This window comes from Vidua chalybeata, chromosome 7 (genome assembly GCF_026979565.1).
Source record: "Vidua chalybeata isolate OUT-0048 chromosome 7, bVidCha1 merged haplotype, whole genome shotgun sequence".
Lineage (NCBI taxonomy): Eukaryota > Metazoa > Chordata > Aves > Passeriformes > Viduidae > Vidua > Vidua chalybeata.
In genome coordinates, this window is record NC_071536.1 from 37,024,072 (window position 1) to 37,049,394 (window position 25,323).

General features: G+C 47.3%; 2 protein-coding genes and 2 long non-coding RNA genes across 10 annotated transcripts in view; 2 read left to right on the plus strand and 2 right to left on the minus strand.

Moving 5' to 3' along the window:
* MBD5 (methyl-CpG binding domain protein 5) overlaps positions 1 to 3,881 on the plus strand; it is a 121,800-nt gene extending 117,919 nt beyond the window's left edge. For all 7 annotated transcript variants that reach the window (XM_053947298.1, XM_053947299.1, XM_053947296.1 and 4 more), the window contains 2 exons: positions 1,013 to 1,088; positions 3,287 to 3,881. In XM_053947298.1, coding sequence (XP_053803273.1) covers positions 1,013 to 1,088; positions 3,287 to 3,358 — 148 coding nt within the window. In that variant the 3' untranslated portion in view covers positions 3,359 to 3,881. The remainder of the gene's footprint in view (positions 1 to 1,012; positions 1,089 to 3,286) is intronic.
* A 2,360-nt stretch (positions 3,882 to 6,241) lies between these two features.
* LOC128790513 (uncharacterized) lies at positions 6,242 to 7,464 on the minus strand. Its single transcript, XR_008431780.1, has 3 exons — positions 7,411 to 7,464; positions 6,797 to 6,906; positions 6,242 to 6,323 (listed from the first exon to the last, which is right to left on the minus strand). It is a non-coding gene; the product is annotated as an uncharacterized LOC128790513 (long non-coding RNA).
* A 9,032-nt stretch (positions 7,465 to 16,496) lies between these two features.
* LOC128790753 (uncharacterized) lies at positions 16,497 to 24,002 on the minus strand. Its single transcript, XR_008431848.1, has 5 exons — positions 23,912 to 24,002; positions 22,723 to 22,795; positions 21,959 to 22,181; positions 18,440 to 18,595; positions 16,497 to 16,885 (listed from the first exon to the last, which is right to left on the minus strand). It is a non-coding gene; the product is annotated as an uncharacterized LOC128790753 (long non-coding RNA).
* Positions 23,812 to 25,323, plus strand: part of EPC2 (enhancer of polycomb homolog 2) — a 36,595-nt gene continuing 35,083 nt past the window's right edge. Inside the window, exon 1 of the mRNA XM_053947808.1 lies at positions 23,812 to 23,983. Within this exon, the coding sequence (XP_053803783.1) occupies positions 23,831 to 23,983 (153 nt within the window). The 5' untranslated portion in view covers positions 23,812 to 23,830. The remainder of the gene's footprint in view (positions 23,984 to 25,323) is intronic.

Sequence of the window (25,323 nt, forward strand, 5' to 3'; positions counted from 1 at the left end):
TCCTCTGGGTGTTTCCCATCTTTCTCTTCAGTCAGGAATGTGCCACTTCCCATCCCCTCCTTGCCATCCCCCCCTGTCCTGCTCAGTTATGCCAGGTTGAAGTCCCATCTCCTGCTGGACGCGTGCCATGGGCAGGGTTGGACTGAGGTCCAGGAAGGGAAGAGCTGGTGGGAAGCTTCCACTGCCTTCCCAGCTTCCAGGGTTGATATAAATTGGATTTTGGGAAGGAATTCCTGGCTGGGAGGGTGGGCAGGCCCTGGCACAGGGTGCTCAGAGAAGCTGGGGCTGCCCCTGGATCCCTGGGAGTGTCCAAGGCCAGGCTGGAGCAGCCTGGGACAGGGGAAGGTGTCCCTGCCCATGGCAGGGGGTGGATGGGGTGGGCTTTAAGGTCACTTCCAACCCAAACCAGTCCAGGATTCTGTGAATAAAAGGAAAGGTTTTCATAGGAAATCTCCCTGTGAGGGACAGGCCTGGTGTCCCAGCAGGGGACAAGGTGCTTCCTTACCTGTCTGTGCCATCACCTTCCCTCGTGACAGACATGGCTCTGCTCATCCTCCATCTCCTCATCTCCAAAGCAGGGCCTGTCACCGTGTCCAAGTGGGAAAAGTCCTTCAGAACAAAGAGACCCCGTGGAATGGTCTCTGTGAAATGCAGTGTGCCTGGAGCTGCCCCATGACCTGGGGTAACGCGGGGTTGGAAGAAGGAAACCTTCACCCCACCTCTCCCTCAGCCTCTGGGGTGCTGCCATTCCAGGGTAAAACTGGGAATGCTGGAGATAATTAATGCAGTTCATTGAAAGTTAGAAGGATATTTAACTTTCCTTCTGTAATCCCAACACAAACCTTGCCTTTCCATGATATTGTTACAGGCCTGGTCTTCCTCCTTGTGCTCCCAACCTGGGAGGCTCCGGGGTCAGAACATTCCCAATGAATTCATGTGTTTGTTACTCACTTTTCTCAAGTCTCCTTTCTGTCCTTAAGAATTACTGATGCCTTTCATCTTTTCTCCCTAGAAGTGGAAAGCTAAATAACCATTTAGAAGCTGCTATACACGAGGCCATGAGTGAACTAGACAAAATGTCTGGGAATGTAAGTTCCTTTTCCTTGGGAATATTCTCCTTTTCCATGTTTCTGCATGTGTGTCCATTGGAGGGAGGCTTGGTTTGGGTGGCTTTCTAACAAAGTCTGGGTTTATTTTCTGGAATAATGAGGAATTTTCAATATTTCCCCTGCATTAAAAACTGTTTGCAAAAGTCTGATGGTTCTGAAAAAATGGGAGAAGTTGTAGGATTTTGAGTGCAAAACTCTTGGAATTCAGTTTTCCCCATGAGAAATGAAAATTATTGTCATGAAAGGTAAGTTAAGAAAAAAAAAAAAGAATATTTCTAATATCACACCCAAGAGTGGTTTTTCCACACTAATTACACTGTTATGGTGTAACTCCAGCATCTTTCCAATAACAAATTTGGTTTATAAAATATCCTCATTTTTCTTTCTAAAACATGGCTGTAATTTCCACCTAAAAATAAAAAACAAATCTCTCACAGCACATGTAACCTCCCACATCTTCTATTTGGTCATTAATTATTCAAATTATTAATTATAAAATGTTTGAACACAGGGGAAGAAAGGTTTTTTTGCTGATATTCAGTGCTCAGGGCTGAAGATGTGCAGGCTTGGAATTTACAGTAACACTTTTGGAGCTTCTGGAGTATAAAAAAGGGAATATTTTTATATTTATTTATATATTTGAAGAACTGAGGGCTTAGAAGTGATTGCAGACCCAACAAGAAATATTTAAAAAGTTATTGAGTAGCTTTTAAGAACCCAATCAAATCTTTTGTTAAAACTCAATTTAACAAACTGAGATTTGAGCTTTGATTTAAAGCAACGTTGCTGTGTTTCCCTCTTTTGGAAGGACAGGGAAAACAGGAGGTGATTGTTGGTCTGTAACAAATAAATTTGGGATGGGTGTTTGGGCTGGCCCATCCTGCTGCCACCTTTTCCCACCCATAAATCCAGGAATATCAAAAGCTGCCTGCTGTGGGCACTGGGAGCAGCAGGAAGTGCTCGGTTGGATTTGCTGCTCTGGTTCTTCTGGCACCAAACTGCACCCGCAGTGCCTCGACTGATCCTTTCATTATTGTGGGCACAAATTTGGGATCATAGGGATCATCATTCCTAGAAGCACTCCCAGGGAATCAGCAGCTCTTTTTAGTGACTTGCAGCTTTTGCTGCTCCTGCTGCTCAGCCCCAGCCATGGTGAGAGGGGAAACATGTGCATCACCAGCTCCAGCAGGGAGTTCTGGCAGGAGCCAGTGGGGGCAGGAATGTCGAGGCTGGAGAGCTCAGGAGGGAGCCCAGGCAGTGCCGAGGATTGGTTCCTGTGCTGGGAGCTGCAGCTGCTGCCGACAGATGGTGGTGGAATTCCACACCAGCTCAGCCTTCCTCCTCCTCCTCTCTCTCCTCCTGCTTCTCCCTGAGCAGCCAGCGATGCCAAATTTTGGCTCTCAAATCCGTCCAGCATTAGCTGGGAATTGAATGATTCCTTTTAAACACAAAAGAGTTTCCTGGACATCCCTCATTCCTTAATAACAGCCCTGAGCTGAACTTCTCCAATTTCCCATTACCAGCATTTTCTCACCATCTTCTCCCCATGTTTTAATCACTCTGGTCACTGGAACGGGTGAAGGTTTGTCACTCAATTTGCCATTATTGCAGTTTGGGATCAGTCCCCAGTTAGGGGGCTTTAGTCCCTGATTTGGGGGTTTCAGTCTCTGATTTGAGGGTTTCAGTCTCTGATTAAGGGGGTTTAGTCCCTGATTTGGGGGTTTCAGTCCCTGATTTGGGGGTTTCAGTCCCTGATTTGAGGGTTTCAGTCTCTGATTAAGGGGGTTTAGTCCCTGATTTGGGGGTTTCAGTCCCTGATTTGGGGGTTTCAGTCCCTGATTTGGGGGTTTCAGTCTCTGATTAGGGGGTTTCAGTCCCTGATTTGGGGGTTTTAGTCCCTGATTTGAGGGGTTTAGTCCCTGATTTGGGGGTTTCAGTCCCTGATTTGGGGGTTGTTTCCCAGCCACTGCAGCTGCTGTCTCTCCCCAAGGTTTGGGATGCACAGGTTATGGAATGAACCTTTTCCTCCTGGTTTCTCCAAGCTGTTGAAGTCCCTTTATTCTGTGTAGCTGTGAAATGCCCAGAGCTGGTTCCTGGCAGCCCCTCGAGCCCTCCTGCAGCTCCTCGATGCCCCTGAGCGCTGTCCTTTGCTAACTTGTGAATATACTTATTTTTAGGTCCACCAAATCCCGCAGGGAGACAGACAAGTGAAGCCTCCAAAACTCAAGAGGAGGAAGATCTCTAGATAACATTGAATGTCTTTGTTACTGGTCCAGTCCTTATCACAGTGAACGTGCACATGAGTCTATCTGTAGGTGTTGATCCAGACGTGGCTCTGTCAGTATTTCTGTGGAGACAGCTCGCTGCCGTCGCAGGGCACCACGAGGAGCAGTGGTACCAGATTTTGGATGATTAGGAGGGATAGAGGTTGCTGGATAAGCCAATCAGAAATCTTGAAAGGTTGCAGTAACAAGTGTCAGATGATTACTGAATTTTTTTTTTTTTTTCTATAATACTAAAAATTGTGATTATAAGAAATAGTCCAAATGTTTCTGAGAAATTTTCATTGTGTATATAGATAATACAGAATTTCATGGTGATATCTGAACTGTAAATATTGTACAATATTGTCATGTACAAGCGTACCTAATGCACACTTTATCTTTTATTGTACAAAAAATAGTGTACAAAATTCTTTGGTTTCTATTGAGTACACATACAAGAGACTACCAGTGTAAAGTGATAAATAAAAATACAGCCTAAATGCTTTTATATGATAATGTAAAAGATGCTGTTTTTGTATTTAACAGCAGAGAGAAGGCATGATTATGTAATACCTTAATTATGACATCCACTTCACGCCACTGAGTGTTCATTGCTCTGTCTGTTTGGAATGAACCTTGCCTGGAAGTGCTGTACTCCAGTTCAGGCCTTTAGGAGAGCGCAGCCTCGCAGATTCCCAGCGGGATGTGGGATCCCAGCTCTAATTAACAATTCAAAGGCTGCAACCCCTCGGTTGCGTTTTTATTTACTTAGCTTTGAACGTAGAACGCTGTAGATTTGATTAAAAAGGACAAAAAAAAAAAAAAAATAAGAGTAGAGGGACTATTTGAGTCAAACCATTTCTGTAGGAGAAGTTTCAGAGCCACCTGAGGAACTAAAGAGTCGATCCCCCCGTAACGTTGAGCCCCTCCAACCACCCCCTAGATTAATTAGCTTCAATTATCTAACGTCATTAACACGGTGTTTCCTCGGAAGGGGGCAGAGGCCCTGCTTTCAGGAGTGATCAGGCTTGATTGCTGTTGATTACCTTTGGTTTGGCAGTAGGATGAAAGGGCAACGCTCCGCAGCGTCCGGGAAAAGCAATCCCAGCATCCATCTCGCAGTATTAAAACAGCAAAAAAGTTAAGGGTGGCTTACAAAACTATTAGCAACAGTAATTTTTATCAGTATTATGTAACATATCAGATTTATTTTATTTAAAAAGAATTATTTATACCATTAACAGATTCTTATATATATTAATGTGGCTGAAATGCGCAGGTTAAATCTATTAACCAAATTATTTATGTTATATTAAGTGAGAAATGTGAAACATATGTAGAAAAAAATTAATACACTACAGATTTAAAAGTCTAAAGCTATGAGCCATTATAAAATTAACGAACGGAAGTGTAGCACAACATTCTTTCCATTTGATTTCATTTTCCTTTTTCACACGGCCGGTGGCGATGGTGGCGGAAGCCGTGGCATGCTCGAGGCTTCCCGAGAGAGCTCCAGGCACCATTCCCAGCCCCGGGAGGAGCTTCACCTCCCCCCTGGGGCCGGGACCACCGCTTACCTCAGAGCTCCTGTGCCCCGAGTCCCGCCTGTCGCTCTCTGGCTAAGGACTGGCAGTGATCAGCACCCCGGGCAGCGCAGGATCCCGAGGATCCCGAGGATCCCGAGGATCGTGGCTCCTTCTCCTCTTGCCCGAGTCCCGCCCGTGGGCGCCGCGGGGCTCGGTGCCCGGGCACGCAGCTCCCTCGGGGCTCCCGGGCTGGCTCCCGTCCCGGGCGGGTCCCGTTCCACGGGCAGGTTCGTTTGTCTCTCCTCGTCCACGCGGAGCTGTGCCGGGGGCCGCCAGCTCCCGTTGTCCCCGTGGCGCGTGGCCGCGTCCTGGCGGCCCTTGGCTCTTCCCATCGCCTTCCGTGCGCGTGGGCGAGCGCTGGAGCTCCTCTCCCTCGGGGTTCCCTTTGCCTCCTCCCTCTGCTTCGTGCCCCAGAGCTGAGTTTGTGTCTCCTTTGGCCCTTAGGTCTGTGCTCCCTCCCCGCTGTTTTACTTTACATCCCTAAGATTTTGTAAAGTATTCTCGTGCACTTGATTTCCTCGGTTAATAATGGCATTGATGTGGGTGCTAGGAGTAGTTTGTTTCAGTCCATACCAATTTTTTTTTTTTTTTTTTTCTCTTTTAGAGTTTTTTATGGTTTCATGTAAGCAGTTAATGTAAATATTGTGAGCGTTACAGGTCATGCAGTGTTGTAACATTTTAAGAAATGTTGCACCGACTTTACGATTAAAAAACTGGTCACTCATACTTGAATTTTGCCCATAGAGCCATTTCTTTCTCTTTGCATTAAAGCATAATCTACTTTTTTGATGGAGGCCCAACCCTTCTTTCTACCTTATTATTTTTTTGTTTAATAAATCTCTATTTTTTCTAATAGAAGACTTAAAAATGAAAATTTAAAAAAAAAAAAAAATACTTTTTGCCTACTTTCTAATTTAAGAGAGAATTCCTATATTTAAAAGGTGGAGAAAAAGAAAAAAAAAAAAAAAGACAAAAAAACACACAAAAAAAAATACTCCATTGTGGAAAGTGGAACACCACTGGATTTGTCATTAACATGGCACAATCACCCGAAAGTGGCTGAGTACAGCGAGCCCACAACGCCGATCAGGACCTCGGTAGATTTAGGGAACGCCGTGATTCCTTGAGGATGTAAAGTGTTGCATATTCTTGTCTATTTATTTATTTATTTATTATGCTTTCTTTTGCTTAAGTGGGTGACAATGTGGTTGAGTCATTCAGATGACATTCAAATTAAAGGAAATATTCCTCTTTCTATTATGGTGCGTTGTGTGAACACCATAAACGAAACGAAACAAAAATATTTTCATTTCTTTCGATGGATTTTCTTCTTCATGTATTTTCAACTTCCTGGCTGGTATCAGCTGCAAAAACAAACAAAAAAAAAATTCCACATAGTTTAAAAATAATTTTAAAAAAAGAAAAAAAAAAAAACAACCAAACCCACCCCACCTCTGATGTCCCAGGTCTGTTATCCTCACAGTCTAAGGTTTTAGGGGTTAAGAGAAACTTCAAATTCCAAGGTCTTTCCGAAATCATCTTTGCAGAAGGTTTATAAGTCATGTGAAATCCTTTTGGAGTCCCTGAGTTTGATGGTCTAGAGATATTAGAGGGCTCGTGGTGGACTGAATTACCTTAGGACTGAATTACCTTTCTTAGCTACAGTTTGTATTTTGCTATGTAGGGTTGTAATGTGAGAATTCCAGAAGAGCCGTAGCATAAAAGTGCTTTTCTATTTTTTAAAAAAACCCATTCTAGTCTTACTAAGAATTAGAGAATTTTTTTAATATCAGTTTTGTAATTTTTGATAAAGTTGTCAATATTATGATTAAATCACCAGAAAAAACAGTTCCTGTGCTGTTCTCTTCGGGGCAGGGACTTTGTCTTCCGGCGGATTATTCGATGCCACGATGGGATGCCCACTCTTAAACGGGGCCACGGGCACCGCTGTGGAATTAAAATAGCAACCCACAGCCGTGAGGTTGAGTTAAATCCATGAGAGCCAAGAGAATTCCCAGTCCAGCCTGCAGATCCCACTGCCTGTGCACGGTCTGTGTGCTCCGGGAAGGCCTCGGCGTCGGCGCCGCGGGTAAGTCCAGGGAGCCGGCGGCTCGCGAGGCTCCTGCTCACAGCAGCCAGGATCTCCTCCCAGGCATTGCCATCCACCCCGTCCCACCCCTCTGAGCGAGCAGCTGCTCCTCCAGGGGCCAGCATTCCCCCCAAAACACCCAGTGCTCCGAGCAGGAGATTCCAGGAATCCCAAACACCGAACAGATCCTTCAGCTCGATACTCGCCATTCACACCGGGGTCCAGTCAGTGATGGAAAAAACCCCTGGAGGCTAAAAACCAAAAAATATCCTACAAAAAAAATAATTGTTCTATCCCCAGGTGACCAGCCTGGGAGCTGCAGGGACTCCCAAGCCCACAGGCACCCCTCCAAGCATTCCTACCCTGCTCCTGGTGTCTGGTTATCCTCGTGCTCCCAAGGATAAAGAGCGATTCCGTGCTCTCGTATGATGTCCTTAAATGTTGCTCAGCCTCAGGCTGGGTTGGTGGTGATGCCATAAATGAGTGGACAGCTCCCAGAAATTCCCACCAGCCTGGTGTGATCCTGCATTACAACCTCTCCTTCAGCCTGGAATGGAATGGTGACACTTTTGTGTTGTATAAAACTCAGCACTGGGAGCTCAGAGCCCTCATTTGCCTCTGCCAGCTCTTGGCTGTGAACACTTCAAAGCAATTTTTTGTTGTTCTGTTAAAAAAAAATAGTAACAATTAAAAAATCCCAGATTTGATTTGGAATCCCCCCTGTGAAAGAAGATTCCATCTCCCACGTTTTTACCTGCTGCAGGATAAGGGTTTGTCTGTAATTAAGTGTAATGTCATCCCAAAGGGAGATAAGGGGTAGGATTTAGAACTGGAAAAAAATTTATATTTAGAGCAGTAGTGTCTGGAAATTCCTGCTTTGGGAAAGATCTGGGAAGTGGGAAGGGTTTTGACTGGCACTGGATGAAGCGGGGCAGGGAAGGAAGAGCAGGAGCATCCTGAGGAATTCCTGGGGGAAATCCCAGGGAGGCACTGGCACAGGCTGGCACAGGCTGAAGAGTTCCAAAATTGCAGGCAGGAATTGATGGCAGTGAGTGATGCTGGGCCGAGCTATGGGGTGGTGAACCAGGCTTTTCCAGCCACACCCACCTCCCTGGTGCAGGTAAGTGCAAAGCCCTTCACTGATGATTCCCTAAATGTCCGAGGAATCAATTCTTCAGGTCACAAAACCACAGAAGTTCTGCCCAGCTGGCTTCTGCTTCACTTGGACCCACAGCAGGTGATCAGGGGGGGCTGCAGGGTCTGTGCTGAGAGGAGCCAAATTTCCAGGCACCAAGCAGGATTCCAGAGCAGACATTCTCTTCATCCCACTTCAGAAGTTTCTGTCTCATCAAGCCACAATCATTTGAGGCCTCTTTGAAGGAGAAGCAATTTTGAACTCCCAGCAGAAATACAGCTCATTTTCACTTCCAGGAAAATAAGTCCTTGCTTCTCTTGATGATTCTTCTCTAGAGAGAGAAAAAGTCATAAAAATAACAATGTTTTGGGGGTTGTCATTATCTGTTCTCAGTCATGGGATTGAGCTCTCTGCTTCTGGGGAAAAAGGGAGGATTTACATCTGAATAAAACTTTATTCCTCCCTTTCCCTTTCCCTTTCCCTTTCCCTTTCCCTTTCCCTTTCCCTTTCCCTTTCCCTTTTTCCCTTTCCCTTTCCTTTTCCCTTTCCCTTTCCCTTTCCCTTTCCCTTTCCCTTCCCTTTCCCTTTCCCTCATTTGTTTAATTGGGATCAAAAGGAGAATCTGTAGTTCCCAGACTTGGCTTTAAGAGTTTCATGACCCAAAGTAACAAACAGGAGATAACAAATGGGGTATTGGGAAGGAATAAACCTTTGTCATTTACAACTTGGTTATGACAACAAATAACAAAGTGTTAGACAATAAATCAATAAACACAATATAATTTTTTAATTTTGGAGAAACTTTTGGAGATTAATGGAAATACAGCTGTGGTTTTTGCCATCCTAAAACCAGCAAGGGGACAACAGCTTTCATAGAATTGCCCACAAAGTCCTGTTTTAGCAGCCCCCTTGCCACATTTCTGTCCAGATGTTGGGTCCAGGTGTGGCTCCCAACACCTTTTATCCTCGGATCAGGAGTGTCCTCAGCTGCATCCATGCAGAGGGTGAGGTGGAAGGAGTTTGTCCTGATGTGAGGCATGGAAACACATGTCCAAGGCACATGTGATCCTTGTTAAAATACTTGAAATGCCTGTGGGGGAATTAGGCTGAAGCCCGGTAATGGTGCAAATCAAATCTGTGACAGGCAAGGAGTCCTCACCAGGGCAGATTTGAGCCGGGTTTAGCTAAAAAGAGTCAAGCTTTGGGAGTAACAACAGAATAGCTGCATCTGCTGGAACTGATTGGCTTTGCTGAGAGCAGAGCTGATATCACTGAGGAATAAAAGAAAGGCAACAAAGCCCAGCAAGCAGCAAACGATGAATTATTCAATGCAAATGTCAACTTTTAGTAGTGACTGTGGCTGTAAATCTTTTTTTTTTTGCAAGGCTGAGCATTGCCATTAAGCAACTCCATATGACACTACATCTGTCAGATTTCTTTTATATCATTTTATTTTTATGGATGCCGGGGAAAAGTATTGGGAATATCCACGTTCAAAATTTATTAACATCATTTCCCCACCTTCTGTCGTCCGCTGATTTAATGTTTGGTTGATTTTTCTGGCAAGGGTTAAATCCATGCCCACTTCAGTAACATCCCAAGCCGTGAGTCTTCAAATGAAAATCGGCTTTTGCTGAGAAATTTTAATTTTTCTGTGCCTTGAACCCGAGTTGATTTCCTTGGGAAGATGGGGAATGGTGAGGGGGTGCCCATTGCTGTGCGAGTGCCGGGGGACTCCCATCACATCCATATCATCAATCTGCCCAAGGATTGCTGCAGCTCCCATTATCCCCCGTGCCTCCAGGATAAGAGGCTGGGAACAATTGCCCATTGTCAGTTTATGAAGGAACTTTTTCATCTTCCTTCCCCAAAGACTCAATTCTTAATTAAGTAAATTAAAATTAATTATGGGATGTGTACAACAAGATGTTATCAGGGCTGCGGCCCGAGCTGGGCTGTGTGTGCTGTGCCTGCTCTGCATCCTGCGTGTCACACCAACAGGGGTGCAGGGGACACGGGCCATGCCTTCAAACTCAGGGCTGGCTGGGAGATTGGGAACTGGGAATTCCTGGCTGGCAGGGTGGGCAGGCCCTGGCACAGGTGCCCAGAGCAGCTGGGGCTGCCCCTGGATCCCTGGCAGTGCCCAAGGCCAGGCTGGAGCAGCCTGGGGCAGTGGGAGGTGTCCCTGCCCATGGCAGGAACGTTCCCATCACCTGGCTGGGGCCTCAGCCTTGTGAAAACCTCTCTGTGCATTTAAAGCCAAGCCCTGTGGAACACTGTGGGATATTAAAAACACCTTCCAGCCCTGAGGCTCAAAGAGTGTCATTTGTTGAAAGATAATTTAATATTAAGCAATTCCTAACTATCCAAAGGACAAAGGACGTTTCCTAACAAACCCCAAAGCATCCCTGCATATTTTGTAATGATTTCGTGTTCTTTGTTAGCCAGAGCTTTGAACTGAGCCACATTCCAAAGGATGGGAATGCTGCACTTCCATGAATTAATTTCCAGAGGAAGATGCTGCCATTAGCTATTGACAGGGATCCTCTTATTAACTGCCTGATAAGGGTGACTTAAGTATCTCATAAAATCATGGATTAAACAGCAAGAGTGAGTGAAGTGTATCCCGAGGATCCTTGGACCTGCAGCAAAATGAGCACAATTATTTACTCAGTGAAAGTGGAATAGGTTATTGATTTGCATCCTAAAACTTTTAGGAGATGAACATCTCAGAGATGTCAAGTGTTTTCAGAAGAGCAAATGTCCCTGTTCCAGAGCTGGTCAGAGCCAGGAGACTCCTCAGTGTGAGCTGGGCCAGGCCAAGGAGGGACCATTCCCACCCTGGGAAAGGGGGAAAAGAAAAGATGGGGTTTGTGCTCCCTTCCTGCAGCCCCACCTGTTCCCACTGACAGGAAAGTTGGGTTATCCCTTCCTCCCTGAGTGCAGCCTTTGGGGCACCATTCAGCTGATCTGAATGAACAACATTCAGTGTCTTCCCAAATGTGGTTAATGACGTGTTGCAGAGCTGTAACTAATTAGGTGCCCTTTAGTTATCGGGTCCATGGAGTGGTTCATGGGTATTTTAATGATCCTTAAAAGATGGAATGAGACTTCTTAAAAATTTCCCTCAGTTAGAGACCTCCTAATTTCTGACTCTTAATCCTCAAAGAAGTTTATTTCTACTTCTCTCTTCAATAAAACCAAGCCCGGGTAAGGCACAGCTGATCAGAAGTTCATGTTCCCTTCTACTTGTTTCTGGAACCAAAGAAAGAGTAAAACGGCTCAAAGTTTCTGCTTCTCAGAAAAAGGAAAGTTAAAAAGCAAGGCTGTTTTCAATCAGCTGCTGGTGGTGCTGCAGAAGGGCATCAAGACCCATCATACCAGGGAAATAGCCATGAACTGAGAGCTTTCTTGTCTCAGAAATTGCTGCTGTTAACTCCAGTTGCACGCTCTCTTTTTTGTTTGAAATCTGAGAGAACTCCTCCTTCAGCCCTGCAGACAATTGCACCTATTCAACTTCTGGGAGAGTTCAGAAACACGGGGGTGTTTGGAAGCTTTTCTAGAGCACCTCCTCAGCGGAGTGTGAGAAGCACAGTCTGATCTCCAAACAAACCCAGCTAAATTTACGCTGCTCCCACCCACCCTGGCGAGGACTCTTGCCACAGTTCCCTGCTCACACGTCTGGGTCAGGGCTTCAATGCTCCGTGAAAATTGGATTGCCATTCCACAAAGCCTTCCAAAGACATTTGGAAATTTTTTTCTCCCTTCAATCTCACTGCTCTGCTTTTCCCAATTGCTCCACAGCTCTGGCTCCCCGTGCCAGGAGGAGACCCTGCTTGTTTTCTGCATCATTGAGGCTAAAATGTTTTGCCTAAATCCAAAAATTCCAGCCCCAAAATAGTGCTGCAAGGGCTGTGCCTGTGGGGAAGCCTCAGCAGAGCATTGAATAATCCTTGAAAGTTTTTAATCTCCATCAGAGCATGCTTGAGTTTTTCCTCCTGTTGTTCTGATTGTGGTATCACCCCCACAGCAGCAATTGTCTCCTGATTTCCAACCTCAGCGTTGGTTTTCATCTGCTCTGAGAGCTGTTCAACCTCTCCCTCTGGATGTGTGACCAGTGCTGCCTCTCCAGCCAGCAAACACTTCCCTCTCAGCCTTCGTTCCATCCGAGCGGGCCAGGCACTCTCCTCTCCTCTCCTCTCCTCTCCTCTCCTCTCCTCTCCTCTCCTCTCCTCTCCTCTCCTCTCCTCTCCTCTCCTCTCCTCTCCTCTCCTCTCCTCTCCTCTCCTCTCCTCTCCTCTCCTCTCCTCTCCTCTCCTCTCCTCTCCTCTCCTCTCCTCTCCTCTCCTCTCCTCTCCTCTCCTCTCCTCTCCTCTCCTCTCCTCTCCTCTCCTCTCCTCTCCTCTCCTCTCCTCTCCTCTCCTCTCCTCTCCTCTCCTCTCCTCTCCTCTCCTCTCCTCTCCTCTCCTCTCCTCTCCTCTCCTCTCCTCTGTCACTTGGGCAGCCACACTGGGGGATTTGTCACTCCTGGAGTTTGAGGAGGAGCAGCTGCACTTCTCAGCAGTCTCAGCAGGACGTGGCTGCTTCTCTCCTAAATCCCTTTAGATCATCTGAGCCACGCTTGGAGCTTGTGCTCCTGTTGGAATCAGCTGAAGTGTGTAGATGTTTGCTGGTTGTTCCCAGTCAATCAGATTTGATTTTATTTTCAGGACGTTTAAATTAAGAACTAGAATTAGTATGTGGCACTGGATTTCAAAATAAAAAGTGTTGATCTAAAAGGAAGGAAGATAAAATTAATGTTGCTGTACAAGAAGACACGTAAGGTTTGTGCCCTGATGGAGGAATGGCCGGATGGGATTGACTTCCCTGGGCCATTTGGATTTCCAGGTGAGAACCCTGCCAGCTGCTGCAGGAATGTGCCCCTCACTGAGGGTGGGACTTTGCCATGGAAGTCAGAGAAGTGGATTTGCAGGCATTTGCAGAACTCCAAAGAGCAGCTCCAGCTGCTTCCTGAACAACCTGGGGGGGGGGTGGAACAACATGGCACGTCTATTTCCTCACATTTCCCATCTTTTGAGGCCTTTGAGTCTCTTTTTGTTCTGAAAGCATCTTTTCCACGCCACCCTGATCCATGACTTAGGGAAGCTGCGGCTGCCCTGGGTCCCTGGCAGAGTTCCAGGCCAGGTTGGACAGGGCTTGGAGCCACCTGGGATCGTGGAAGGCGTCCCCATGGCAGGGCTGGGAAGGGGATGGGATTTAAGGTCCCGCTCTGCCATCCGGCACTTTCCCAATAGGAGCTTTCCTGCACTGCTTCCCCTAAAGCAGGAATTTCTCATTGTGTTTGAACATCTCATCAACACCCATTCTGGTCCATCTGGCACTGAGGAACTCCCAGCAAAAGATCCCACTCCACTTGTGCAAGGAAGAATCACAGAATCCCAGGATCACTGAGGCTGGAGAAGATCTCCAAGACTGAGCCCAGCCTCTGACTGATCCCCTCCTTGCCAACTAACGAGATGACCCAGTGTCATTTTCCATTTCTCCTCTTTGTTTGCTTGTTAATTCCCAGCTAAATCTTCTTTATAGTGGGAGATCCTCATAATCTTCAGTTATAGGAGCTTATAAACTATTGGAGAAGAGTAGGATGTCCTAAGGTGGTAGGATTTACAAATCCACAGAGGATTTTCTGGTCAATAAAAGAAATAAAAGTACAGAACTATCTGGGTTTTTTTTTCATCTTCTGGCCTGCAGAAGTTTTGAATATCACATTAAAATATTGCCTAAATCCCTCTTTTAATTTCCAGAGGACCTCACATCTGGCAGCAACTTGCAAAACATTGCAGAACGTTCTGGAAAAAAAATGAAAGTCTGTCAAAGCTTCATCTTCTGCTAGGGTGGGACTTAGCAGAACTCTTCTGTAACAGACTGAGTTATGTTTTCTTCGAGCAAGTAATTGTCTTCGTGTCTCATAACATGAACCACTGCAAATGATGTTCCTCCCCTGGATCCAGAGGCAGCTCACATTTATATCCCAATAAGCTCCTAATACTGAAGAAATGTGTCAGATTCCACGTCTTGCATGGCAGCTGCAGCTCTCTCAATCATTGTTATTAAAGAATATTTGCACACATTGCCATCCCTGTCAGTTTAGACAATTTTATTTTTGCGATTTTGCAAAACAATTTCCCTCCCTGGGTCTCTTTCCTGAGTCGGAAAGGCTGGGCTGATTGAGCTCAGCAAGTGGCACTTTTGGACTGCCTATTTCTTCTTGGTAAATCAGCCTGGGCAGGGGCTTCACAGAAAATTAGGGGCTTTGTTTTAAGAAAGTTCCTTGTTCCCAGAGCCCTGCTCTCTTTTATTTCAGACAAACAAACGTTCCCTGCTTTGCTGGGATCGATGAGTGAGGGGATATATTGGGAAGTGGTGTGGGCTTGAAGTGGGATTTGCTTTGATATTTCTGTGCAAATCCATGTGATGGCTCACTGACTCATACAGCTGAAAATAGGTGGTGATATCAAGCCCAGAATTCTTTACAGATTTTTTTTTTCCCCCCCTTTTCTTGCTTAGCTAGCTGCTCTTCCAAAAAAATTCAGGTCATTATTCAAATCCGTGCTTAGATTAAAACTCCAGATAGCATCACTCTTACTCATTGATGAATCACACTGGAGCAAATTTTGATCCTACTGAACTCACTCTGTGTTGCCTTAGTCATAAGTTTGTTTGGCAAATCACATGTTATGCTCAAATTAAGCACTTGCTTAAATAAGATACTTTTAAAATACATTCAGGAAAGTTTGCACATACGATTTATATAGATAAGATTTATATTGCAAACTTGTCAAAGCAAAACTAGAGAATGAAAAATTCTGTTAATTCTGAGTTAAAACACGGATTTATGTTGTCAGCAACAGATCTAAAGGGATTGCTGGATATACATGAAATTAAACTTGTTTTCTGAAGTCTATATATAAATTAAATTTAAATATTGGCTTTTGGGAGGCTCTGGAGTAGCAAAGTCCCCCTGGATGTAGTGATGCCACCACCACCCACAGGGCTCAGTGTCACCACAGCCTCTGCTCTGCTGCTGCTGACACCAACTTGACCTTTCCCAAAGATTTTTTTTATATTGCATGATTCCGATGCCAATATCAAATTTGCACTGAATCTTTTCAACTGACACCATATGGCTCTTTACATTAACAGGGCCATTTTTTCCCTGAATGAGGAGAAGAGGAATTTACTGGAATTATAATTTAAAATCTAAACACAAAATAGACAATGTAAATAAAACCGTTTCCAAAAACAGTTAGGGAAAAAAAAAAGCTGTGAAATTATATTGAAAGGAAGAGCAGGAAGTGAGGTGGGGATGGTTATAATAAATTCTAGATTATCAATCTCATGGCAGATGGAAACAGGGTTTGGTTGGATGCATCCATAGCTCCAGCTTCCTTCCTCGTGCAGGAACATCCCAGTGAAATGAGCCCTGTAAGCACTGACAAGTTACAGGTATGGCTAAAACAGGGGGAAAAAATGGAATTTAATATATTCCAGGCATGCTCTGAACGATGATGTGTCCACGGGAATAGGCCAGGTGTGGAAATGAGATTGGCAAATTGCAATTTGGCAAATTGCAGCCAGAGCACAGCAGGATCCTTGGGGAAAGTGATCATCCAATCCCTGATGCTGCAGCAGCCAAGGGCTCCCCTCCCACCCCGAGCTGGGGAGAAGGAAAAGCTCCAGAGGTGCTGCTCAAACAGCACCAAGCCTCTCCCACAGGAGTGGAGAGCTGAGAGCTGCTCCTCAAGGAAATCCATAACTCCACGGTGTGCCGAGAGCCACGGCTCCCTGTTGTGGCTGCCCTGTCACGGGGAGAAGCTGCTCCCTCTCCAGCTGGAAATGGAGCAGAACACAACCTGTTATTAAAGAGGTGCCAGCAGCAAAGGAAAGCTGGGCATGGAACCACAGCTTCCCAAGCTGGAATATTTTCATGTGTCCCACTGCTTGCTTGGTCCCTTACAAGTGGATAATGCAGGCAGGTTGGGATTGCAGCTCCTCGCAGCTTTATGGATCATTTTTCCTCAAAAGGATTAACCTGTGACTTCAGGAAAAGCTCACAAAATATCTGCGTGTTTAAAAGCAAGAGAATCGTGCAAAGAAATTAATTAACACCCAACCACCAAATACTTGGGGGAAAAGGGAATGGATTCATTTGGGCTCCTTGAAAAGCTACCTATTGGACTGGTTTTTATTTTTAATTGAAGAATGAAACTCTGATGCAATTTTCCTATTATATGATGGCATTATTTTCCACTCCTTTATTTCTCCTTTGTTTCCAGGAATGATTAATTAGTGACACAACTCAGGTACCTGCAGGAACATTACCAAACCCAGCCATTCTTTTGTCTTGGAAGATTTTTTCCCTATACCTGGAGTAGCCAGAAGCACCAAAGTCCTTTTTTGTAATCTCACAGGATTATTTAGGATTTCAGGGTTAGAAATTCCCATCACGCCTGTGACATTCCCTGATTTTCCTATGGGAAAAGTCTGTGCAGGTTCCACAGAAATGGTCCCACGTGGTTTGGGCACCTCTTCAGATCTCTTTGAAGTTCCAGCTGCTCCTGCTCTTCTCTGCATTGGCTCTCCCATGAATCCTGCCTCTTCCCAAGGACCTGGCCTTCTGGAAGCTGGGTGTTTGCAGTGCCCTGAGAGTCACAAATATTCCACAATTATTCCAGAATCACACAATTTGATTGGAAAAGACCTCTGAGACCTTTGAGTCCAACCCATGACTGATCACCGCCTTGTCAATTGTCACGTCCAGTCTTTCCTCAACGCCTCCAGGGATGGGGTCTCCAAACCTCCCCGGGCAGCCTCTTACAACATTCAATCACCCTTTTTGTGAAGAAATTCTTCCTCATGTCCAACTAAACCTCCCATGGCACAGCTTAAAATTTTGTCCTCCCATCCTGTCACTACGTTGAGTAATCCGTGATTTTCATTTTCAAGCTTCCAAGGCTCACATGTGAAAACTGATTTAAAGGAATCTCCATTCCCTCACTTTCACCAGTGCCCTCTTGCCCTGCCTGCTCTACCCCGAGGTCACAATTCACTTCCCACTATTTCCTCTTTTCTTCCTTTTTTTCTTAGTGAAGTTCAGAGGAATTTTATGAGCAGGTCTTGCTCTCTCTGTGCTCCAGACTGCTCTGGGACACAAGGAACACACAATTCCAGGGATCCAGAGGCAATGTCTGCCAGGCCCTCCCCACCCTCACAGGGAACAATTCCTTCCCAATATCCCCCCATCCCTGCCCTGTGGAAAGTGGGAACCCATTCCCTGTGCCCTGTCACTCCAGGGACTTCATCCAAAGTCCTTCTCCAGCTTCCAAAATAAACTCACTGCTCCCCCTTCCACGGAGTTTTTTAACCAAAAGCACAAGAGTGAAGTAGCTGGATGTGCCAAGGGGCAAAGCTGTCCCCTCTTTCCAGGGAGCACCGTGGAGTCTTTAGTCTTTATTTGAGGAGAAACTCCTGAGCTGAGCAGGGCTCCTGAGGAAGGAGGAGCTGCTGTGAGGGTGAGCCTCTCCTGGAGCAGCTCCTCAGAGCATTTGTGTGTTTATGAAATCTGGCTGTACCTGGAGCAGCACATCTCCCTGGACGGGGTGAATGGCAGCTGGAACTGGGAATGCTGCAGCAGCTTTGCTGGGACTGCTGTCTGCACTGTGGAAGTGTCTTGTTTAAAGCTATTTTCTTAAAAAAAAAATCCTTTGACAAGGAAGTACAGCTAATGAAGCTTGACTACATCTTTAAATCTTATGCATGTTGATTGCATAACTCCCCAGGACAGCTCCAGACTTCCTTTTGTTATTACAAATGTGAGCACAGAGCACCGCAAACATTGTCCCCAGTCCTCACTGCCAACCAAACACTTTCATTTTCCTTTTGACTCTTCTAGCAGCCCAGCAAATATTTGTGTTTCTTGATGCACAGCAACTCTGTGAGAGATTCTGGTTTTGCTGTGGAGGCTTTCAGGCCCATTTTGCAGGAAAATGGGGGAAGCACAGAGCACAGGTGACCCTGATCCCATACAAGTGACAAGAAGCTTCCCTCTGATTTGCATCCCAGTTCAGATAAAAGTAAAATTTTCCTTTTGAGGGAAACATCCCCTGACTCCAATTGGCACCAGCAATTTGGGACAGGGGAATTGCTTCCAGGAGCGACACCTGGGTTATTTCTGCACAGCAGGAAATGGTTCTCACCGTGGCTCTACCCCAGCTGGAGAGATTTTTGGGGTTTTCAGGGTTTTCTCTGCATGGAACATGAAACATTCCCAGTCCAGTGGGTGCTGCCACTCCAGATGAGCACAAAGCAATGACATCGACCTCAGAGCAAGGTGGGCAGGGAAAATGTTGCCACTGTGAATCGGAAAGAAAAATTGTTATATCCAGGCCATTAATCCAGAAGACAGCAATTGTCAAGGAGGGTTTGTTGGGGGTTTGTAGGTAAGCTTTTAGGTGGGTTTTATATTTATGAAAGGTACACTTGGTGTATTTCCTAATTTCTTGCTTTTATCTAGTGGAAGGTGTTCCAGCCCATGGAATGAGAGGACCTTTAGGTCCCTTCCAACCCAAACCATTCTGGGATTCTGTGATTTTATGATTTTCCAGTTGCCTGAAAATTTGTTTCTACCCTGGTGCTGAAATCCAGCAGAACTGCAGAGCTCTGAGGAGGAAAGGGAGCATCTCTTACTTCTGGGACAGAGTTTTCCCGAGTCCCCTTTATGGCAAGTCCTTCAGTCTGGCTTCTGAAGTCTGAATAAAAATAAAAACAGTTTTCAATGCTCCACAAGTCTTACTTTATTGATATTTTAAGTTGCAGGATGGGGGTTCCTGTAATTTTTTGATACAAGCTGGGGAGCTCCCAGCTCCTCAAAATGCACTGATTTAAAAATTAAAAAAAAAAAAAAAAAAGAGAGAGAGAATTAGATAATTATCTAGTGTTTGCCTTCTGAGGTGTGAGATTTTGAGATAAATTTGTATACATTTGTAACCTTGGTTTTCATGATTTTTCTCTGCTATGTTTTTCTGAGTAACAGTGGAGTAAATCTCTCTACTCTTATTTTCCAAAGTTGAAGGGCACAAATACCATCCTTATTAGGTACTGATTTTAACAATACTTCTCTAGTTCCAGTCATAATCATTGCTTTCTTCACTGGTCCCTGCTTTGTAAAGTTGCCTCTTTCCTGGTGGTAAAACCCCAGATTTCTGGGGGTTTGAGCTGCACTCCTGCGGGTGCCCAATGGTTTTACTGGATAATTCCAAACCAAATTCCTCTGGTTTCATATCTGCATTATTGTTAACTCACTTGTTGAACTGGGCTGTAAAAGAGCCCAGTCAAGAGTAGATTTATCTTTTGAGTCAGAATCCAAGATTTTATACCACAGGAAACAGCTGCAGCAGGTTCCTTTAAAGAGCTCCCGATGCCTGTGGTAACTTCCACACACAAAGCACAATTCCCTTTCATTTTAAACCTATTTCTTGACACAAATAGTTTTGATATAAATCTCTCAAATCATGAGCTTCCTGCTGCTTTTCATCATTGTCCCTTCCTGCTGTAATTTGGGGGATCTGCTATTTTCATAGCTGCCCTTTTATTTCGTTTCATTTGGCGTTGGGCTTGAGATTTTAACTCCATTTTCAACTTTTATAATTTTCATTCAGAGCTTCAAATCTCCCAGGAAGCTATTCTGTACTGGATTTCAGGGTTTGGCTGACAGGTTTGGGTGACCTTCAAGGGGAAAATGCACAGGCTGCCACTTCCCTAAACCCTTGGAATAATTGGAAATAGAAATGGTTGGGAATGATACATTAACTCTGAGCATTAGGCACTAAGCATGCTTGCTGGCTACTTTGATCAAGCTCTTTTTTTTCCTGACAAAAACCCCTTTGAAATGAATAGGACAGAGGTTCCTTTCACTTCAATCAGAGTTCTCAGACACAGGGAGAAAGAAGGACTTCATAACCTTTAAAAAGACTCCCCTCGTCCATTCATGGATCTCCTGGAAAGCTCAGCACTTTCCCTTGTGCTGGAGTTACTAAGCCAGCTCCTGGATAATTTCAGGCTTCCTTCGAGTGAGGATTTGCTTAAACATGAGATCAAACCCCTCTGAAAAGAGCTGGAATCTGGGATTTACAAATATTTGGTGATGTGGATTGTCAGCATGGCTTTCCTGCTTGCACCTTCTGAGTTTGTACCTGGCACGTTGCAGGAGATGATTCTTTGTACACTTCATATCCTGATTATTTGTGTGTGTTTGCAGCCAGGTCAGCAGCACCCTAAAAATTCCAGGTCTCTTTTACACCTTGAATGAAGGTTTTGGACACCCAGCACCTTGGCAGGAGGCATTACCAGTTCTGGAATCTCTGTTTCTGCACTCTTTGAGCTTTTTGGGTTTTTTACTACTTTTTGTACTTAGAAGGTAACACACGGAGTAAAGAAGTAGTACAGTGAGATATGAAGTATTAGGGGAAAAAACAAACGGGATAAATCTGCAAAAAATCTGCAGAAATACGCCAGGCTTTAGGCAGCTACAGTGAGAACAAGGATTCCTTGTGTGAAGTGTCACTATGGAGAAGCAGAACCAAAAGCAAGGATGTGATGAAGCCCCTGAGCCTATACAGCTCTGACATTTCCACTGATATATCTGTTTAAATAAAATTTGAGGATTTTTGGTCAAGCCAGTGTTCAAATGTGCATATTCAATTCCATTATCTCCATGAAGATGAGTCAGACTTCAGCTATTGAACAAATAATTTCGTTTGAGACATTGTTTCCTTGATTTGTGCTTGAAAAGTAAATTATTTTATCTACAGGTGAGTTACAGCTCCTAATATTTTTACAGCTACAATTCTTCAGAAAACCTATAATATTTTACAACAGGAAGAGATCAGATTATGTGCTTAAAAGATGGATGGTTCTGGCTTAAAGCTAAACTAATGCAAGCTGAAACTTTAGTTCTGCCCATGTTCAGCTCTGTGCAATGGCTTTTTTGACTACATAAAAAACCCCTTCTGTACCCTACAGGGCATCATTTAAAAAAAATTGCTTTGCTTGTAGAAATAAAATAATGGGATGAGTTTAGGACTAAGAGCCACCTGGAGGGTAAATATGTTTCATTTTTGTATTTTTTTTTTTAAATTTAAGTAGTGAAAAAGAGCAGAACACGCACACAAAGGGAAAAGGTTGTTATTATCTATTGTTCAGCTGTGCTGACTGAAAGGGGGAAAAGTCTTCCAGCAGTGTGTAAAATGCCTGTTTCTTGCAGAAGCAGAAAGAGGAAAGTCGTGGTGTCTTTGAAGTGCAGGAGGAAGTGCTTGAGGAGGAGCTGCCTGCTCCTCTCCCGGGATGTCCCCTGTGCAGCTGGGCTCCCAGCTGATGGCATCCAGGTGGGAAATACAGCTCCTGCAGGACGTGTCAGCATCACCCCCGAAATGCCAGCCCCCCTCTGCTGCCAGCTCATCCCCGACTGCTTCAGGGGCACCAAACCCATCTGGGGCGTGGGAAGTTTGGCTGCTTCTAAAGCGGTGCTGAATTATAAATTCTAAGCTGAACGATACCAATTTTAAATATTTACCTGTTAATTCTAATCCAAGGCAAGAATTGCCCATCATACGAAATAAAAACACTCTAAGGGAATTATAAATAAGTGCACAGTTTGGTTCTCTGTTCCTTTTCTCATGCTTTTAAAGCTTCACTTGCTCACATGACTGAACTCTTACCTGATGCTTTCATAGCAGCAGTTAATATAATTTCCAGATCTCTTTCCCAAGCTAATTTGTGTCTGTGTTTGATGAACACAATGTTCTTGCTGCTTCTGTTTCCCTCCTGTGTATTCCTGTGCTTGTTTCATCTTCCTTCTCTCTCTCTCTTTCTCTAGCTGACACAATTCTTTATTCTTCATTTTGTAAATCATGTGTTTGTCACGAACAGCAGTTGTATTTGCTATACAAAACCATGTAAATAAAAAGCACAGCAGCTAACTAAAAATAAAAGGCAATTCAGAGACTGAACCTATTTTTTTCAAATTAAAAAAAAAAATAGGTACAGTTGGCACAGTGATCCAAACAGTGAAGTTTTGAGTAAGAGTTTCAGTTTATTTCAGAAGGTAACACTGACAACTCCTGTGAGAGCTCTAAGGTGGAGGTGAGAGAAACAGCTGCTTGGTCTCAGGGTGTCAAAATTAAATGGAAGTGAGGAGAGATTTGAGGTACTAAGGGTCTTTGATGAAGGGTTTTGCAGACTAATGTCAGCTCATGCAGGAAGCCCTGGATGGGCACAGGACTGAGGCTCTGTCCAGGTGAGAATTTGGGGTTACTCAGCTCCAAATTGCAGGACATTGTTATTGATGTGATGAAGGAGTTTAGTAAACTAAAACACGAGGAGTTCCACCTCAGCATGAGGAATAATTTTCCGTGAGGGTGGCAGAGGATGGGAACAGGTTCCCAGGGAGAGCGTGGTGTCTCCAGAGTCATCCCAAACCCACCTGCCTCAGGTGACCCTGGCTGCACGGGTTGGTTTCCAGAGCTCCCTTCCAACCCTAAATATTCCGTGAGTCTCTGGAAAGAAAAAAAAAAAAAAATTGCCCAGGCACAAGTTTGTTTCTGAAGAGTTGTTGTGTCAACCCTCCCTCCTGACGTTTTCATGGAACTCTTTTAAGTCCACACTGACCAACATGCTGAGGAGACAAACCTGCTGGTTTGTCCAGAGAGTGGGGACACTGTGGGGACACTGTGGGGGACACTACGGGGACATGGCAGGGACACTGTGGGGGATATGGGGGGACACTGTGGGGACATGGCAGGGACAATGTGGGACACTGTGAGGACACAGTGGGGGACACTATGGGGACACGGCAGGGACACTGTGGGGGATACGGGGGGACACTATGGGGACACTGTGAGGAGACAGTGGGGACCCAGCCGGGACACTGCGGGGATCACAGTGTGGAGACATTGGGAAGAGACTGTGGGGACAATACAGGGACACTGTGGAGAGCCAGTGGAGAAACTGTGGGGACACCGCGGGGGCACGGCACGGACACAGCGGAGGCACTGCGGGGACACTGCAGGCACACTGTGGGCACCGGGAGGGGACACAGCAGGGACACTGCGGGCAGCCCGCGGGGACGCTGCAGGGACGCTGCAGGGACACTGCGGGGACGCTTTGGGCAGCGGCGGGGACACCGCGGGCTCCCCGCTCGGGACGCTCGGCGCGCTCGGCTCCCGCCCGGTCCCGCCGCCCCCCTCAGGCTCCCTGAGGCTCCCTCAGCCTCCCGCCCTCGGCTGCGCGCGCAGCGCCGCTCCCGCCGCGCGGGCTGCCGGGAGGGCCGAGCGGCTGTGGTTAATGTCCGCCATGTTTGCCATGGCGCAGGGAGCGGACCGAGCGAGCCCGGCGCGGATCTAGGGCTGCGGGGCGTGCGCTGCGGGCTACGGGCGGCCCCGCCGGGAGCTGCGCCGGGGCGGCGGGACCCTCCATGGTGGCGCGGGCGCGGCGCGGGAGCGGCTGGGAGGCGGCGGCGAGGCCGCACTGAAGGCCCCCCCCCCCCCCCCCCCGCCCGCCCGGCCCCGGGGTGTTATTGTGAGGGGGAGACAATGAGCAAACTCTCCTTCCGCGCCCGGGCGCTAGACGCCGCCAAACCGCTGCCCATCTACCGCGGCAAGGACATGCCCGACCTCAACGACTGCGTCTCCATCAACCGGGCCGTGCCGCAGATGCCCACGGGGATGGAGAAGGAGGAAGAATCGGTAAGGCAGCGCGGCGCAGGGGGGGCACCATTGTTTACAGGCACCCCCCGCACGGGGAACCGGCCGCCGGTATTCACCAAGCGCGCTACGCTCGCTCCGCCGCGGGGCGCTCGGGGCGCTGCGCAAACGGCGCAGCGTAAGCCGCGGTCCGGCGCCGCGAGCGGGCCCTGCCGCCGTCCGCCATCTTCTGCTGCGCGTCCCGGGCGCGGGTGAGCGGGGGGGGGCTCGGCGTGAGGGCGGCGGGACGGGCCGGCGGCGGCGCGGAGCGGAGCGGGGTGTCGCAGCGGCGGAGCGCGGCGCCGGCCCGGCGGAGCGGGGCGGGCTGCCGGACAGGCTCCGGCTGCCGGAGCGGCTCGGGATGTCAGAGCGCCGGAGCGTGCGGCGCGGCGTGCCGGAGCCGGCTCGGGGTGTCACTTCGGGTTGTCAGCTTGGGATGGCGGAGACGACTCGGGATGTCCGAGCGGCACAGCGGCTCGGTGTGCCGGCTCGCCGTGCCGGAGCGGCGGAGCGCGGTGTCGGAGCAGAGTGTCGGAGCCGGGCTGCCGGAGCGGCGGCTCGGGGATGCCGGAGCGGGCTCGGGCTCTGCCGGTGCGGGGTGCACGGGATGCCGGAGCAGCTGGGGATGCCGGGCTGCTGCAGCGGGCTCGGGACGCCGGCCCGGTGGAGCGGCTCGGGGCGCTCGGCGCGTTGTGGACTAAAGCTGATACTACTCCTGCCAGCCCTGTTGTGAGCGGCTGTCAAGTCGCTCGGGCTGGAGCCGGGGAGGCGGTGGCGGCGTGAAAGTGCTGGGTGCTGTGCTGAGCCACTCCACAGGGAACGAGCGGGTCCGGGCCAGCTTCTGCCTTTCCGGGGGACAGCGGGACGCGCTGTCCCTCTCCTCCGGCTGGGTGTCCCCGAGCCCGGCGGCAGCTCCGTGTCGCGGTTTGGGCCGCTGTCAGTCCCTGCGCTTGCTGCAGACGCTGTGCACATGTGGGGCTGAGGGCACACACACAATGCACATGTGGGGCTGAGGGCACACACACAATGCACATGTGGGGCTGAGGGCACACACATACACACACACTGTGCACATGTGGGGCTGAGGGCACACACACACACTGCACATGTGGGGCTGAGGGCACACACACACACTGTGCACATGTGGGGCTGAAGGCACACACACACACTGTGCACATGTGGGGCTGAGGGCACACACACACACACACTGTGCACATGTGGGGCTGAGGGCACACACACACACTGTGCACATGTGGGGCTGAGGGCACACACACAATGCACATGTGGGGCTGAGGGCACACACACAATGCACATGTGGGGCTGAGGGCACACACACAATGCAC